Raw genomic sequence first — 17,555 nt, forward strand, 5'->3', positions numbered from 1 at the left:
TCGAGGATCTTAATGAAAAGTAAGATGATTACATGTGATACTTTTTGAGGTGTAATATGTTCCAGCTTCTTGGGACTTGAATTCTGTCTAGGGTGGAGAGTTTGTATGCTCCACGTCCAACTATGTCGTCGATCAGATAAGGTCCTTCCCATGTGTCGCCCAACTTTCCAGCCGTTGTGTCCCTAGTGTTTTGAAACACCTTTCTCAATACTAGGTCACCTATGGAAAGTGTCCTAATATGCACGTTTTTGTTGTAACTTCTAGCCACTACTTGTTGATGTGATGTCATTCGTAGCTTTGCCATGTCACGTACTTCATTTATTATATCTAAGTCATGTGCTCGTTCAACAGAATTTGTTTCCGTAGTTGTTAGACCATACCTTGCAGTTAGGGAAATGATCTCAGTTGGCAGGACGGCTTCTGTGCCGTAGACTAAACAGAAAGGAGTCTGTCCAGTTGACGTCTTGGGTGTCATCCTGTCAGACCAAAGAACCCAAGGTAGTTGTTCAGCCCATCTCCCTTTATGCGTTGTCAACCTCTTCTTTAAGTTGTTGATGATTATCTTGTTGCTGGATTCTGCTTGTCCATTAGCTTGTGGATAACGTGGAGTAGACTTAACCAAAGTGATGTTCCATCGTCTACAAAAGGCTTCTGTCTTGTCACTTATAAATTGTGAGCCGTTGTCGCAAACAATCTCTGATGGTACTCCAAATTTACCTATGACATTCATTTCTATAAATGAAATCACTTCTTTAGACTTGACTTGTCGAAATGCTTCAGCTTCTATCCACTTCGAGAAATAATCCATCATAGCTAGCATAAACACCTTTTGTCCAGGGGCTGGAGGCATTTTTCCCACAATGTCCATTCCCCATTTCATGAATGGCCATGAAAGAATGGACGGGTGTAGTACTTCCAAAGCTTGATGTATGATTGGGGCGTGCCTTTGACATGCATCACACTTCTTGACATAATCAATTGCGTCTTGTTTCAAAGTGGGCCAGTAATACCCCATACGAAGTACTCTACATGACAAGCTTCTTCCACCCGAATGATTACCACAATCGCCTTCATGTATATCCCGTAAGACATCGCTGACTTCTGATTCTTCAAGACACCTTTGAAGTAATCCGGTAACATATTTTTTGAACAATATGCCATCAATGATCATGAATCTCGTAGCCTTTATCTTTAACGATTTTGCCTCGTTGTCCTTTGGTAATTCACCTTTTGTGATGTAGTCTTTATATTTCTGAGTCCAACTTCCACGTTCTTCATGATTGTCGACAGCCATTATTGTGACATCTCTTTCCTTCTTAGCTCTAATCGTGGCAGGCTCTAGGACATGAATTACTGGGATTGTGAGTATGTTTTCCTTTTTGAGGACAGCACCCAAACCTGCTAAGGCATCAGCCTGAGAATTCTGTTCTCTGGGTATTTGTTGGATACTGAACGAGTCGAACTTGCCTTGTAGTTCTTTAACAATTTCTAGATAGGCCCACATCTTCAATCTTTTGCTTCATATTCCCCTTTTACGTGATTGACAATAAGCAAAGAGTCGCAGTTTACTTTTATATGTGCGATCTTCATGTCCACAGCCGTAGTTAATCCAATAATTAAGGCCTCGTATTCAGATTCGTTGTTAGTAGCTTTAAATTCGCAACAAATGGAATAGGCTAAGGTGTCCCCCTGTGGTGACTTTAGTACCAAACCCAAACCTGTCCCATTCACATTTGAGGCTCCATCAGTGTACAACGACCACGACTCCATTTTTCTGGTTGAAAGGATTTGTTGAAGTTCTTCATCTGCCTCACACAGTAAGTTGGGACTAAAGTCAGCCACAAAATCAGCTAAGACTTGTGATTTGATGGTTGTTCGTGGTTCATAAATGATGTCGTACATGCTCAATCTAATTGACCATTTTGCCATTCTACCCGTCAACTCTGGCCTACTAAGTACTTTTTACAATGGATAATTCATCCTTACACAGACCTTGTGCGATTCAAAGTAGTGTCGAAGTTTTATAGAGGTCATGGATAATGCCAATACTAGTTTTTCCATTGACGCGTACCTTATCTCAGTGTCGAGTAGACTTCTGCTTACGTAATAGATGGGGAGTTGAGACCCATCTTCTTCTCGTGTCAAGACTCCGCTAACAGCATGATTTGTGATGGACAGGTAGACGTAGAGTGTTTCTCCATCTCCTGGTTTTGATAATAACGGTGTAGAGGACAAGTACTTCTTCAAGTCATCAAGGGCTTTCTCGTGTTTCTCGGTCCATTCGAATTTTTTGTTTTTTCTCAAGACATCATAAAATGATTGACATCTGTCAAATGAGCATGAAATGAATCTGTTCAGGGCTGCTACTCTCCCTGTTAGTTTTCGTACGTCTTTGACATTTTTCGGACTTGTAATCTCGTAGATGGCCTTTATTTATTCCGAACTTACCTCTATTCCTCTTCTTGTCACCATATGTCCCAAAAAATTTCATGAAGATACGGAGAAATTGCGTTTAGATGGATTTAGTTTCATGTTGTACACACGTAAGATGTTGAACACCTCCTCTAGATCTTTGACATGATCTTCTGCATTTTTCGACTTTACAACCATGTCGTCGATGTATACTTCCATCGTGCGTCCTATTTGTTTTTCGAACATCTTGTTGACTAATCGTTGGAACGTTGCCCCTGTATTTCTCAGACCAAAAGGCATTGCCAAGTAGCAAAAGATTCATCTATCTGTTATGAATGTCATTTTTTCTGCATCAGATGGTTCCATTTGTATTTGATTGAAACCACTCGATGCGTCAAGAAAAGTTAGCAACTCATGTCCTGCTGTTGAGTCAACCATGGTGTCAATATATGGGAGAGGATAGGGGTCTTTTGGACAAGCCTTATTTAAATCGGTGTAATCTACGCACACACGCCACTTGTCGTTCTTCTTTTGGACAATCACGACATTTGCCAACCATTGAGAATAGTCTACTTTTCGAATCATACCGTTTTTCAGCAACTTGTTTACTTCTTCATTGATTATGTTGTTTCTTTCAGCTCCAAACTTTCGCCTTTTCTGTTGGACTGGAACATGATTGGGGTCCACGTTCAACTTGTGTGATGACGTCAGGATCTATCCCTGTGATATCTTCTTGTTCCCAAGCGAACGTGTCTAGTCGTGTAGTCAAGAATTCCACCAAGTTGGTTTCTATATCAACTGGGATGTCTTCTCCAATCAATACTTTCTTTTCTCCTTCTGTAATTGTTACTTCCTTGAGAGCTTCCGGACCTTTCATTGCTATAGTTGCTGCTTCCTTTTGTTTGTGTCATACTGTTGGCTATAAGCATGTTTTGTAACATTCTCTGGCCATGACTTGGTCACCTCTAATCTGTTGTGTCCCCCAAGGTGTTGGGAATTTGACGACTTGGTGAACAGTTGAAGGTATAGCCCTCATGTCGTGTATCCAAGCTCATCCCAGAATTATGTTATAGGTTGAGCCTGCATCGATGACTAAGAATTTTTGAAGCAAATTGATTCCACCAGCATATGTGGGTAGGTGGATATCTCCAACAGTCCTTTTTGTTTCGCCACTAAAACCCACCAACGTCGTATATTGTTTCTCTATGTCAGCTTCCGATAATCCCATTTGCTGTAATGTATTGAACATCATTATGATCGCAGCACTTCCATTATCCACCAAAATTCTCTTTATCAGACAATTTCCAATTGGTAAAGATATTACCAGTCCATCTTGCTGTGGTGACTGGACATGTTCCATGTCGGATGCGTCGAATTGTAATACTGAAGAGTCGTTTGTCGCAACCTCAGCATGTGCAACTTGTATTCCCTTTCCCCTAGCTCGTCTTTTGGCTTGTGAGTACGTTTCTCCACACATTTCTGATCCTCCAGCAATAAAGTTTATGACTTTGTGATGAGGTGGAGGAGGAAGTATGTTCGCAGGTGTCTTCTCTGTTCGGACATGATTACTTCTATGCGACGACATGTACTCCATCAAGTATCCCCTTCTAACCAAAGCTTCAATTTCCCTTCTCAAAGCCACGCAATTAATAGCTTTGTGACCATAATCCCCCTGGAACTCGCACCATAACTTTGAATCTGGATTCGACTTTGGCTTGTTAGTTTTGGCTGGCCATTTTACCACATCATCTATCTTAGCAAATTCCTTAACGAGAACCGTAGGGGTTACACTAAACCCATAGTTGTCGAACGTTGGGGGTAGATTTGGGTCTCTTCTCCAATCTGGACGAACTTGTGATGAGTTGACATGTTGTTCATCTCTTATCGTCCTGATGTATGGCTTATTTTCATTCTTGTAGTCTTTATTTCTTGCTGACATGATTTTCCTGTTTGGCCGATAATATTTGTCGTCGTCATCTCTTTTGTCCTCTTCCAGACGTATTTGAGCCATTGCCTTGGCCTGCACGTCGTCCATTGTTTTGCACGGACACTTTGTCAATTTATCATAAAGTGGTAAATCATTTTCCAATCCTCTTCTAAATGCTTCTATTGCGGTTGGGATGTCTCAGTTTGTGATTGTAACCTTCTCTCTGTTGAATCTGGTCAGGTAATCTCGTAATGGTTCTCGATACTTCTGATATACCTTATAGAGATCACTCGTGATCTTTTCAAACTGTCGGCTGCTGGAAAATTGTAGATTGAACGTGTCGACCAAGTCCGCAAATATGGATATACTCCCATTTGGTAGACCTACGAACCACTGTAGAGCAGGTCCTATTAGGGTTGATCCAAAGCCCTTACACATGCAAGGTTCTCGATATTCCCTTGGAACTGGCACCGTAAACATTCATTGTTTGTACTGAGCACTGTGTTCCTGTGGATCAGACGATCCATCGTATTGCTTCATGTGTGGTACAGTGAATCTTTTTGGGATTTCGACTAGAGCAATGTCGTCAGCGAAGGGCGAATCAGCATAGCTTGTGGGATTTGCCTTTTCCAATGGCTTTGGAACACCAGGGATACGTTGAATCATATCTTTTACCTCCTGTAACTCATTTCTTACTGACTCAGGAATTTCTAAATGTGACTTGGATTTTCTGTGTTTGTGACTTCTCTTTCCGGTACTCTTCTCTATTGTTCCATCGTGTGTGCTTTCTCCCTGTTGGTCTTTGTTGGCATGAGTCTCTATGACGTGTCCATCTTTGTCCGTTATAATGATCTCGTTTTCATGCAGCTGTTCTTTCTCCTTTCCGTCATCATCGAACAATCGCCGTGCAACGACCTTTGATGCCTGTTTAGTTTTGCCCTTGTTGTTGGACTTGATCGTAGTCATCTCTTTCTTTAAACTGTCGTTCTCAGACCGTAGAATCTCCATGTATGCCTGTAACTTCTTTATAGCTGCTAGTAGGTCACCATTGTCACCTTGTTGAGATCCTTCTCTCTGCTGTTGCGGGGTATCGTCATCCATACCTGCTAATCGGATTAATTCTTAGAAAGATTCCCACAAACGGCGCCAAACTGTTTTGGTAGAAAATAGTGGGTTTTAATTCTAAGAAAAAATTTATTGATTAACAATATGGTGCAAATATAAAAGAGCAAAGACACGAGAATTGTTGACGTGAAAAACCTCCGTTAAGAAGTAAAAACCGTGGGTGGAACTTTCCCCAACCAAATGTAGAGCTTTTACTATGTAATAATTATGAGTACAAGAATGTTTTTCTATCTTATTCAGAATGGACTCTGTGTGTTATATCCATCAGCTAACTTGTATTTATAATACATATCCACAACTAAAATCCCTATTTTTACTCTATGCTCCACGTTCAAACTCCAACTGCATGCTCTCCTACTTCTTCGGGTTAGGCTCCTTCTTCAAGTGTTTGTTGTTTGACCCTTTCTTAATCATTATCCTCATCTCTGCTATGTTGACTACTTCCCAGCTTGTTCCTGTCTAAATCTTCTCGTCTTGCCTTGATGTCGTCACGTCTTTACGTCTTAGAAGGTCGTCGTCAAGCCTTCTAGTTGTCGTCATGTCTAAAAAATTCTGGTCATAACACATGCATCTGCTGAAGTTGTTGCACTACATACCGATGCTCTAGAACTACCCCACAAGATAAGCATTCATCATTTCCCCATATGAATCCTCATGATCAGTCTTGAGCTCAACATCTAAGCTTGCTTCTAGATATGCTCTTTTGAGGCCTTCAAGCATTGCATATGACTCATTAGTACCTTCCTCTTCAATCCCTAGAGAGCCTGCCAACATCCTCAAAATTCTTCCCCTTGAATTAGGAATGCCACCTCCAATGCCAGACAAATTACCATTGGGGAGTCTCTCATTCCTAAGAAAACTATGCACATTAATCTTGCAAAACCCTTGAGGGAGAAGGCGCCACAAAGCTCGAACTGGCTCCATATTTACTTACTTTTTATTTACTGAGCTGAGACTCTACTATTTACTGCGACAATATTGGTTTAAATAGACAAACATAATGTTAACGAAGTTTCCAGGGAAGCACAGCTTACTAAGAATAAAAGGAATCAAACTTGCAAATAGTTAAGGTTAATGATAATTTTTATATGGATTTTGGATATTTTAAAATCATCTACAGATAACCATCACCATATAAAAATAACTAAACACATGCCAAAATCACCATGAAAATCACAAGACTCTGACAAAAATTGAAAATAAATCATGCTTGCATAATTAAAAACAAAAATGGAAAAGACGATTTGGAAGAAATAAAATATTTTTTCACAAAAGCATGCATTGATGAAGAACCAATGTAAATAATATATCATAAATAGATATGAAAAATTGGTAGAGAGTGCAAACCAAAAAAAGAAGTAATAATCGAAATTGATTTTTTGCGATTTCGTAAAAAAGATAAAGCTCGACAAAAAATATGAATATATATATATATATATATTACTTATATGTGTATTATCTAAAATTAGAGGTACAACTTAAGATTAATATAAAAAAAATGGGTGATTGAGATTAATTTCAAAAGTGCCCTCTTCTGAATTTTTTATTCAATTATCAACATAATTAATAGACCAATGTTACATAGTTTATCTACGAAATGATAATGATAAGTAATTTACCCAATAAATATAAAATTCTATATTCTTAAAATATAAGATTGACATTTTTTATAATCTGCGTACCTAAATTTAAATAATAAAAATAACATTATGCAATTTATACAATGAAGAAATGAGTAATTTTGAGGTTTTCAAAAAAAATCATTTCTTATACATTTTTGTTTTTAAAAAATATGATACTTTTAAAATTATTGCAAAAGTACATTTTTTAATTTTTTTTAAGAAAATAATCTGCAAAAATTGCACCTCAAATGTAACTTTATTTTTGCTTTTTAGAATGTTGATTTTCGGTTTCTTCGGTTGCATTTGGTGTTTTTTAGTTAGTTCCAATTGCATATATGATAAACGAAATCAATTTCAATTAAATATCTAAGCAATCAGAATCAATAAAAATAATTTTATATTTATTGGTGATATTATGTCAAACATTTAATATTCATGAAAACTAATGAATTAAATCAACCAAAATCCAACTTCATAATTTATCAATCAATCAAAAAGCAAAAAGAGTAGCAGACAAACTTGTTATAATCAAAATTTACTATGATCAGTTGATTGCAAATTTAGAAGTAACCAAATCAACTAATTGTAAGTTTATGTAAAACCTTATATTTGTTAAGTTCCATTACTTCTTTGATCTATATAAAAAGAAGAGTTAAGTCAAATATAAATAAAGGGAGACGACGTTGTTAGTGCATTAGAAAAGAGAAGGAGGGATGCTGGTGATCCAAGATCGTATACGATGAAAGATGATGACGATGACGAAGAATGATAAAGACGTGATGGAGGATGTAGAAGGAGAGAAAAGCAGGGGATCGTATTGGTTAAAAAAAGGATGAAGAAACTGTTAAAACGAAAGAAAAAGAATACACCACATTTTTGAAATAAATTGGTAAAATATATTTAATCAAAATTTTCTAATTTCATATTTTACATTGTAATATGGGTTGAAGGATTCTGAGGTAGATTGCAAGAAATATTTTCTAAGGAAGTCATTGATTCGTGTGTATTTTATTAATAATTTAAACATTCAAGATCCTAATTTACAACAAAATATAAAGATGGTAATTAAATAAATGTCAAGAATGAGTTTTTACATGATTTTCTCATACACTCGGAAAAAATATCCTGAGATTAACCTTATGATCCTTATTCTCTTATTTTATTGTAAAGACTATCGATAATTATGGGTTGGCGGTTCGGTGCGTAGCACAGGTAAAATGCTAGTTATTTGTAAGAATGGGTTAGGGTTATTCTTTTTTTCTTGCTACTAATTTATGTATATTTTTATATTGAATTTTTAATAATTTTTATTTTATACTTTTAATTTTTTTTTAAATATTTCTCTACATTATTTTTTTTAAACTAACATTTTTCGTACTTATAAAAATCTTAAATAATTACCTAAATTATTTTTTTGAACTATTCTCTAGTTTTTTTAAAAAAAATACTATCCGTACATGATAGATGCCCCCACGGGATGAATTATATCTATTGCCCTAAAGTCAACCATGTATATAACATTTCGGGACACAGGTGTACATAACATTTCTTGACACTGGTTACGGTATGCATATAATCTACAGTTTGCACCAATATATTCTTAATTCCTCCTAATGCCCATTTAGTATTTTACCCATGGGTAAATTTTTTGACCCGATTTTCTTTTAGTATTTCACCCATGGATCCAGTTTATAACTCACAAATAACCAACTTTTTGAATTTTAAAAACTCAAAATGTACTCACGTATAGGTTCTATTTTGTAGTAGGTAGTGTTTCATCATAATCTTCTCCTATTAGCATTAGCATTCACTCTCTATTTTCTATTTTCTATACCATGATGAAGATGGTGCTTTGAACGATTTTCTCTTATAAATATGGATCCAGGTTTAGAGAAATCTATTTCGAGATCTTCACTTACAAGTTTGTGATTGTTTGAATATGTAACTGTTTTTTAATTTTAGAATGTGGAGAATGAATATCATATGTTTGATGTTTTGTTTAGGATTAAAATGTAGGATCCGTAGTCAAAATTTAGAGAATGTCCATCCCAGCCATTCTAATATCAAATCAAATTTTGAGGATGCGAATGTTGGTAGGTTTTCAGTATATATTGATGTGTGTATGTCAGATATTATTGTTCTTATATAGTTTCATTCGTATAAATGAATTTACAGTCTCGGTCAGAACAAGTTGTGAAGACAGCTCCTATTATAGTAATTATATGTCAACTAGTATGTACTTCTCAGCATATTAGTTTCTTATATCAGCATAGAATTGTTGTTGGGTCGTCAACTGTTCTTGATTTGAAACCTTGCTCCCTCACTAGGTACTTATGCCATTCCCTCTGTCCGTGTTTCCTTTTTCTTACAGAATTTGATGGAATTTCGAGTACCAGCATGTCGTCATCTTCGAAAATACCGTCATCTTTGAATTTGACATGTTAGTATGTTTGTTTTTATACTGTTACATGATAAACGACCCATGTACTCTACTCTGCAAGAAGAAAAATATATCCCCTTTATGTTTCTTTGTAATACTCATGACCATCAATCAGAAGGCCTTCAAAGGAAAATGTAAATGAAACTATAAGACATATGTTTTTATAAGTGTTGCTAAGGTATACAGTGAGATTATACGTGTTGCCAATAATATTTCCTGCAACCACAAAACCTGTAAGACAAACCAAAATCAAATCCCAGTAATCAAACAAAACTATTTTGGTAAGGGAGCATAGCACATTCTTACCTGACTGATTCAATTATTATATGTATCAGTTCCAAAAAGAAGCCCTTTACAACCTCTCCAGGAAACCAATCTACCAAATATGCAGTGTACAAGCTCTACATCTCCGTCATCGATGTCTTTAACATCCAAAGATAATCCAAATTATCAGATTCCCGAAGGTGCAGTCCAAATGGATAGACATGTTATTCCAAATAAGGAGTGTTAAAACTATCCACCTAATATAAACAACTACAATTACAGATTTAGTGGTAGCAACTACAATTACGAAGATTATATGACTTTCATTTCCGGGTTTAATAAATTTTAGTATAGACACGTGTTTTGTAAGATTAATATTATTAATAGAGTAATGAGTAATGTAACAGAGTAATTCAACTAGCAAATATAGCCCGTGATTCACACACGGAAATTTCTTAACATATATAAATTTAGTTTTAAATATATTTCTTTCATTTAATTTTTATATGAATGTCGGTCTTATTTTTATACATTTCAAAATTCATCAAAAAGTAGAAAAAATTTATAATAAAATTTAGTTAAATAGAGGACCCATTTATATTCTATATTTTCCTCTATAAACGGAGGAAAAGTAAGAACAAATGAGATTATAAGACTGACCAGAAGCACCGCCTTCATTTGTATCATTGTGAATTCTTATGAAAAAATATGAAACTAATTAGTAAGGGGACGATGCTCCTAATTTCTGTTAGAAATTGAGGATTACATGCACTGGAAAAATATTAATCTTATAATTGGAAGCCAAGTGAAGCACAAAAATGAAGAATCTCAGTCTAGTCTGTGTAGCCTTAAAAAGTGTAATCTTCTCTCTCTTCCTAAAGTGTGTATATTTAATTTATTCATCACCAAAGAATTAAAAGATAAAGAATGAAATTATTGTACTTGAAGAGTATATAAGGAAAGTGTCTATTATAAAGATCATTTTTGTACAAACATGTCAATGTATGTTTGTTGTTAGAGGACAGAGTAATCATTTGAAACTAAGATGTTTTAAATTTCTTAGAAGATGTATAGTATTAAGTACCTAATTTCATGTATAACAGGAATTGTAAATGACAAATTGAATTCTTACCTTCAATGCTTACATCCAATTCATCATTTTCCTTGAATATGGTTGTGTATACAGTATTAGGTCCCTTCGAAGGACAATTAAGAATCACTAAAGTATCTCCAGCTTCAATCTCTGCCTCGCTGATAAATTTTAGCCATCCCTTCAAGCACCGCTCCCCTTTCCATATTATTTCCATATTCCACAGTTTTCCAGAAGTCAGCAAGAAAACATACGACAGATTCCTCCATTTCTGGTAAAGGCCTTTTAAATCATTACTCAACGGCTGAAATTAGTTGAATATTGTAATTATGTCAATATAAAGATAACTAAATTACGAAGCTATTTAATAGTAAATATTGAAAGGAAACATGGCACTCACCAGATTATAAATTCTTGGATCAATGTCAAATCTATAAACTTTCATTGAATAGTATTCTGTATAATTTCCATAAGCGTTGAATCCCCAAAGACTACAGCTTTTGTCAAATTCTAAAGTCGAATCGCCCAATACAAATTCTCCAACATTCCAATATTCATTCTCTTTGTTCTTTAAATAATCTTTTATAATTTTTTTTTGGCCTGTCACCCTCAATTGTGGTGGACTTGAATATTTTAACCTTGAACATGTCGTCATCATAGTAATCGAATTGCACAAGACCATTTATTATTACTCCGTAAAACTTCATAAAAATATCAAACCCGTCCAATCTCCTCATATCAGCATCAAATAATCCTGGCCAAATATATTTACCACACCTAAACTTTAACTCTGTAGACATCCGTTTGGAATGTTCAGAAAGAAAAGAGTGTGGAATACACTGTTTCAATAAAAAAGAACATATGTCATATCGTTCAAAACCCAAATAAATTTGTGATTTATTTTAAATATTTCAAAGATACAGAATACTTATAAAGGAGCCAAATGTGTTTTTTTCATTGTTAACGGCCTATCATCCTCCCTCGCCCCTTTTCAATGCTTGCCCATTTCATCTTCAACATTTTTTTGCCTTTAACAAGATCAATGTTTACAAATGTAATCTCAATCATATACTAGCTTATTATCAATATGTAAGCAAGTTCTAAAATAATATTATATATAATATGGGGTCGCAAGTTCAAGATCTGTTGCATGCAGTTACTTAAACAAAGAACATATTACAAATTTCCACGTAATTGACATAAACAACTGACAAATTCTTAATTCATCAATAGGAATCAATGATCGGGGTAAGGGGAAGTATGCATTTTTGTATTTACAATGTAATTGATAAAAAGTAACAATAAAAGATGTAATTTAAGAAAGAACAGATGCACATATAACCTCCATTATGCACAACACGATGCTTCAGAATGCTCAAGTCTAGATTGGGCAAGGTCTTTGACTAGTCATTTGTAGTATGCATACTTCCGATTTGGGTTTTTTAGCCAGTAAAGAAATGAGTTTTTTTAGGCGTGTTTGTCTGAATATATGACAGCTGTTGTGCATATTTTTTGTTTTTTTAGTTTAATAATGTTAAAAAGATTTCATGTTATTACATTAAAAAGTTGTATGTAATTCTATATTTTTGGAGGAAAAATATTTACCTAATTTTTTACTAAACTATATTTCTTTAAATAATATATTTTCTATTAAAAATTATAAAATTTAATATTTATAGCATTTTTTTATATTATCTCATGTTAATATGTAAAACTTTATCATTGCATGTAATTTAATTAGATAGTTTTATACAATTTATATATATATATATAACTGGGAAGCGATTGATAAAGAAAACGTATTTTTATATTATCTAAAGTTAATATATAAAACTTTATCATTACACGTAATTTAATTAGATTTTTTTACAATTATATATATATATAATTGCGAAGCGATCGATAGAGAAAATGTATTTTTTATAGTTATTTTTTTCATACAATTTAGTAATATATATTCTATAATCAGCTGAAAGTTATTTTTCCGTAAAGGCAATCCTTTTTTTAAATGAAGCTTGGTTATATTGTAAATTAAAATTTTTACGTTTTATTAGTAAATGTAATGTAAGATAATGTTGATACAAATGCATCTTTGTTGCAAGAACATATTTCATTTTTTCGAGAAATAATGAACAACATTATGTACAACAAAATTAATTTTTAAGCTTCATGGATTATTTAAATTTCTCTATTCTAATTTTCATGATGACAAAAAATTCCTGTGTGCGAAGCACGGGTAAGATTGCTAGTATAGTCTAGCACTGCATAAACAAGATCCAAGTGTATATATGATATATGTATGGTCATGTTGTGTATAAATAATGAAAAAATACGGATACTATCGAATGGTAAAATTTCTCTTTGCCAAGAAGAAGATGCAGGTTTGATTCTCACTATATGTCTTACGAAAAATTCGGGAAAAAATTTCTGTAAATATTTCTCCATATATATTTTTTGCCCCGAAAATTTTCTCGGTAAAAACTTCCGATCCCGAAAATTTTCTCGGTAACAATATTGATCCCAAAAATTTTTTTGGTAAAATTTTTTGTACTGAAAAATTAAAAATATTTTTCTAAACGCAAAACAAATAAAGGAAAAATGTTAAACATATTTTCGTGAAATCCAAATAAATGCACAAAAATATTGTCATAGATCCGAATACAACAAACACATGAAAATTCAGAAAACATTTTCCTCAAAAATATTTTAGTAAAGAAACGGAGCCTTATTAAGCGAATCTGCGGAGATTAGAGAAAGAAAGATGTTCTCAAATCTTGCACTAACTCCAAGTCCAAGTAGTAGAAAAAAGGAAAGTAAAGTTCCCTTTTACAAATTAGTTAGTAATGCTACATGTACAAAATTGCATAAAGAATTTCTATACAGAATGATATTAATAACATTTGTATTCCACTATGAGTATAGTTGTCCACTGTAGTTGTACACCCTCAACTTATTTTTATTTGTTTATCTAAAAATTATATTTTTGTTGTGCACTTACAAAATTTTTATTAGTTAATTATAACAGTTATTACTATGTATTTACTTTTTATGATTTAATAAAAAAAATTACATTTTTATGTTTAATATATTTTCTTGTAGTATGTATTTATTTTTGTATTTTAATAATAGTATAGTTTTTTTAAATACACTGATTAAATGTTTAACTTTATATATTAAATTCTTAAAAAAATTAATTTCATTATAAAAAATTACAACACATAAGATTGACAAAAAGTAATCAAAACACTATAACATAAAGAACAACGGCCTAAATAGTAAAATTATATGTCTCAATAGAAATCAACAATAAGTCTCAATAAAAAAATTATAGCATACTTGTGTTAACAATTAAAAATACCCAACTTGGATTAAATAAAAAGAACATGTTTCATAGCCTTCCAACTTAAATCATCTCATTAATAATTTTTATTCTCCTTGATTTCTAAAATATGAGGATGGAAGGCTTGTATGTGTTCCTTCCAGATGACTTGGATCCATATTTGTTGTACCACCATCATGACTCCAGTAAGGAATTACCTAATATAATGTACACAAAATTAAGTTAGTATATATAGTCTTAAAATAAAATAAAGATATTATAATCTTATAGCCAGATTCCTTATCTCAAAATCATGAGGAGTATAATAAGAAGAAAATGCAAAAAAATTATCACCAGAAAGTGATTGATGCTCATGATTGTAGGTACTTGTTTCCCTGATACTTACATTTCCCTAGAAATAAATTAAAAAAAATTAAAATTTTGTATAAGCATACCATTACTAATTGATAAGTGAATTTTATATCTACTTGGAACGCTTCATTACAAGCTTAAGTTGGTGTTTTGGACTCAAGTTATTGGTATTTTTGATGTATTTTTTCCGTTATTGCATTTCAGACATCAGTTAAATGAAGAAAGGAGCTTTTCAAGGAAATATGCTGAAAACAGGTCAGAATTGGAAGCCTAGGCCATTCTCAAGTTGTAGAGAATCTCGTTAGCTTCGCGTGGGCAGTTGAATCGCCTAATTCTGACGAGCAGAACTCACGATACGGCCAAAAGAAGAATTGTCAGAAAAATTCCAGAATGTCAGCGCGGTCGCGCTAGAAGGTAGCGTGCCCGTGCCGCTGAAACACTATTTTAGCGCGGCTGAGCCTGAAGGCCGTGCGGCCGCGCCCGGTTTCTGCCCCAGAATCCTGATTTTAGTCAAAATTGAAGATTTTGAGAGTCCTGGTCATCCTGGAACCTATATATACAAGACGTTTTTCACAAGAAGGAGGCCTGGGAGAGCAACAAGAAGACCTAGAGAGCACGAGAAGGCTACGGAGAAGAAGACTTTTGTTTTCTTTGATTTAGACGATACTTGGATACTCATTTTTGATTTGTCTTTGAACCCTAGTACTCTTATATTGTTTATTATCATGCTTTCATTGGAACCCATGGTGACGATGAGTTCGATTATGAACTAATCGTTATCGTGGGGTTCTAACGGATTTACTTATGAATTTCAATAGTTAATTTATTTCAATATCTTGGTGTGTGATGATTGATTGATATCCTAATATTGGTTGTGCTTATTCGTCTTATTTGCGTAGCTAACATATAAGATAGCGCGTTAATCTCTATTGAAGCGACAGTGAATATAGAGATTTTGAACTTGCCATGCTAGCATAGGTTTATGTATTTGTTATGCATGATTCGTAGGTAATTTTAACCATCTTACTTTCCCTATGTAATCATGATAGATAACTTGTACATTAAACCGTTATGTTTTCAATTCTTATAGACATATAAGGACTAAGCATAATTGGTGTCTATTCAACTTTTATCTCTTTTGTGGATGCTTGGTAGTAGGGTATGTACAATGAAAGTTGGCGTTTACTAGTTTCGTGTTATCTGATTAGTGTCATCACCATTTCATGTTAAGGTTAAGAACAATGACTTTGAATGAAGTATTTAATGAAGTTAAGATCCCATGTTTGTCTCATATAAGTAATTCAACCTCAATTCTCTTAGTTAATGCTATTTAGTATAATCTCTTAGTTTAATCAAAACCCAATTTGTTATTTGTCTTAGCATTGAGCGAAAACCATATATTGTTGCATAGGTGCATAAATTTTACTTAACCTAAAGCAGTCTCTGTGGGAACAAATCTGATTTATATCTTATACTACTTGTGAACGCGTATACTTGCGTGTAATTTTGGCGCGTGTTTTCGCCCTAACAAGTTTTTGGCACCGCTTCCGGGGACTCGGTGTTAATTTTTAGTTTATGTGCTTATCATCAGCGGTCGTTAAAGTTCACTGACTCAGATTCTTTTACTTTCATGGTTTATTTGTTTGTGTTTCAGGTACTCATTACAATGGGAGATCCAGCAGCATGAACGAAAGCCTTGATGGATTTTTCTTAACCCAAGATCAATGACATTTAATCTACCATTGTCAGGCCAGCTATCACAGCTAATACCTTTGAGATCAAGCCTGGCATAATTCCATGGGTGCAGAATTAAATCCAGTTTGGGGGTTCTTCAACGGAAGATCCCAATATGCACATTAGGGATTTTATTGAGATCTGCGACACCTTCAAATTCAACGGTGTTTCTAGATACTGTGAAGCTGAGACTATTCCCATTCTCTCTGAGGGACAAGGCTAAGAGTTGGTTAAACTCTCTACCAGCTGGTTCGATTAATACTTGGGAAGATCTTGCTCAAAAGTTTCTCACAAAATTCTTCCCTATGGCAAAGACAGTTGCAATCATGAATGCTCTTACTCAATTTGCGCAGCAATCAGAAGAATCTTTATATGAAGCTTGGGAGCGCTACAAAGAGATGCTTAGGAAGTGTCCTCATCATAGAATGCCTGATTGGATGATCATCAATTGCTTCTATAACGGTTTGGGAGCACAGTCAAGACCCATGATCGATGCAGCATCAGGTAGAGCATTATGGGCAAAGAGCTATGAGGAAGCTTATGATCTAATTGAACTGATGGTTGCTAATGAATATCAGTATCCAACCCAGAGATTGCCACAGGGCAAGCTAGCAGGAGTTCTTGAAGTGGATACAGCTACGGCTATCACTGCTCAACTAAAGACGTTGTCTATGATGATCGATTCGCTGCCTAACTATGGAGTTCATCAGAGGACAAGTGTTTTTGAGCTTTGTGCAGGTTCGCATGCGACGAAGCAATGTGCTATATCTAGTGAATCAGCTCAGTGTGTGAGCAACTTTCAGCGATCGCAGCAACCAGTTCCAGACACTTATCATCCTGACAACTGGAATCATCCTAACTTCAGATGGAGCAACAATCGGAATGCGATGCAACAGCCGTTCCAGCAGTTTGGAAATGAGCAATTCAATCTTCCTGGTTTTCATCAACAAATTTCACCAAGACAACAACTCCAACTTCAACAACAAACTCATGATGCAGGTCATTCGAATGAAAAATCTGAATTGGAGGAGTTGAGGCTTATGTGCAAAAACCCGGCTCTTATATGCCAAAGCCAGGCTATTTCTATCAAGACTCTTGAGGACCAAATAGGGAAAATTGTTAACGCCTTATTGAATCGACCACCAGTAACGCTTTCTAGTGATACTGAAGCTAATCCAGGCAAGAGGGAAGTTGAAGAACAGGTGAACGCCATCACCTTGAGGTCTTGAAAGGTCGCAAGTCCCCAAATT

At 34.5% G+C, this 17,555-nt stretch overlaps 1 protein-coding gene and 1 non-coding gene across 2 annotated transcripts; both read right to left on the reverse strand.

The window, feature by feature from the left end:
• Positions 1-1,506: 1,506 nt before the first annotated feature.
• On the reverse strand, positions 1,507-1,929 carry LOC141690608 (uncharacterized). Its single transcript, XM_074495394.1, has one exon. The coding sequence runs from the start codon at positions 1,927-1,929 to the stop codon at positions 1,507-1,509; it is 423 nt and encodes a 140-aa protein (XP_074351495.1).
• A 14,698-nt stretch (positions 1,930-16,627) lies between these two features.
• Positions 16,628-16,732, reverse strand: LOC141694829 (small nucleolar RNA R71). Its single transcript, XR_012564111.1, has one exon. It is a non-coding gene; the product is annotated as a small nucleolar RNA R71 (small nucleolar RNA).
• Positions 16,733-17,555: the final 823 nt, after the last annotated feature.

Source organism: Apium graveolens, chromosome 10, assembly GCF_009905375.1.
Source record: "Apium graveolens cultivar Ventura chromosome 10, ASM990537v1, whole genome shotgun sequence".
Classification (NCBI taxonomy): domain Eukaryota; kingdom Viridiplantae; phylum Streptophyta; class Magnoliopsida; order Apiales; family Apiaceae; genus Apium; species Apium graveolens.

Bases quoted from the DNA above. Each gene is read 5' to 3' on its own strand.
- LOC141690608 (XM_074495394.1), bottom strand. From the start codon at position 1,929: ATGGCAAAATGGTCAATTAGATTGAGCATGTACGACATCATTTATGAA.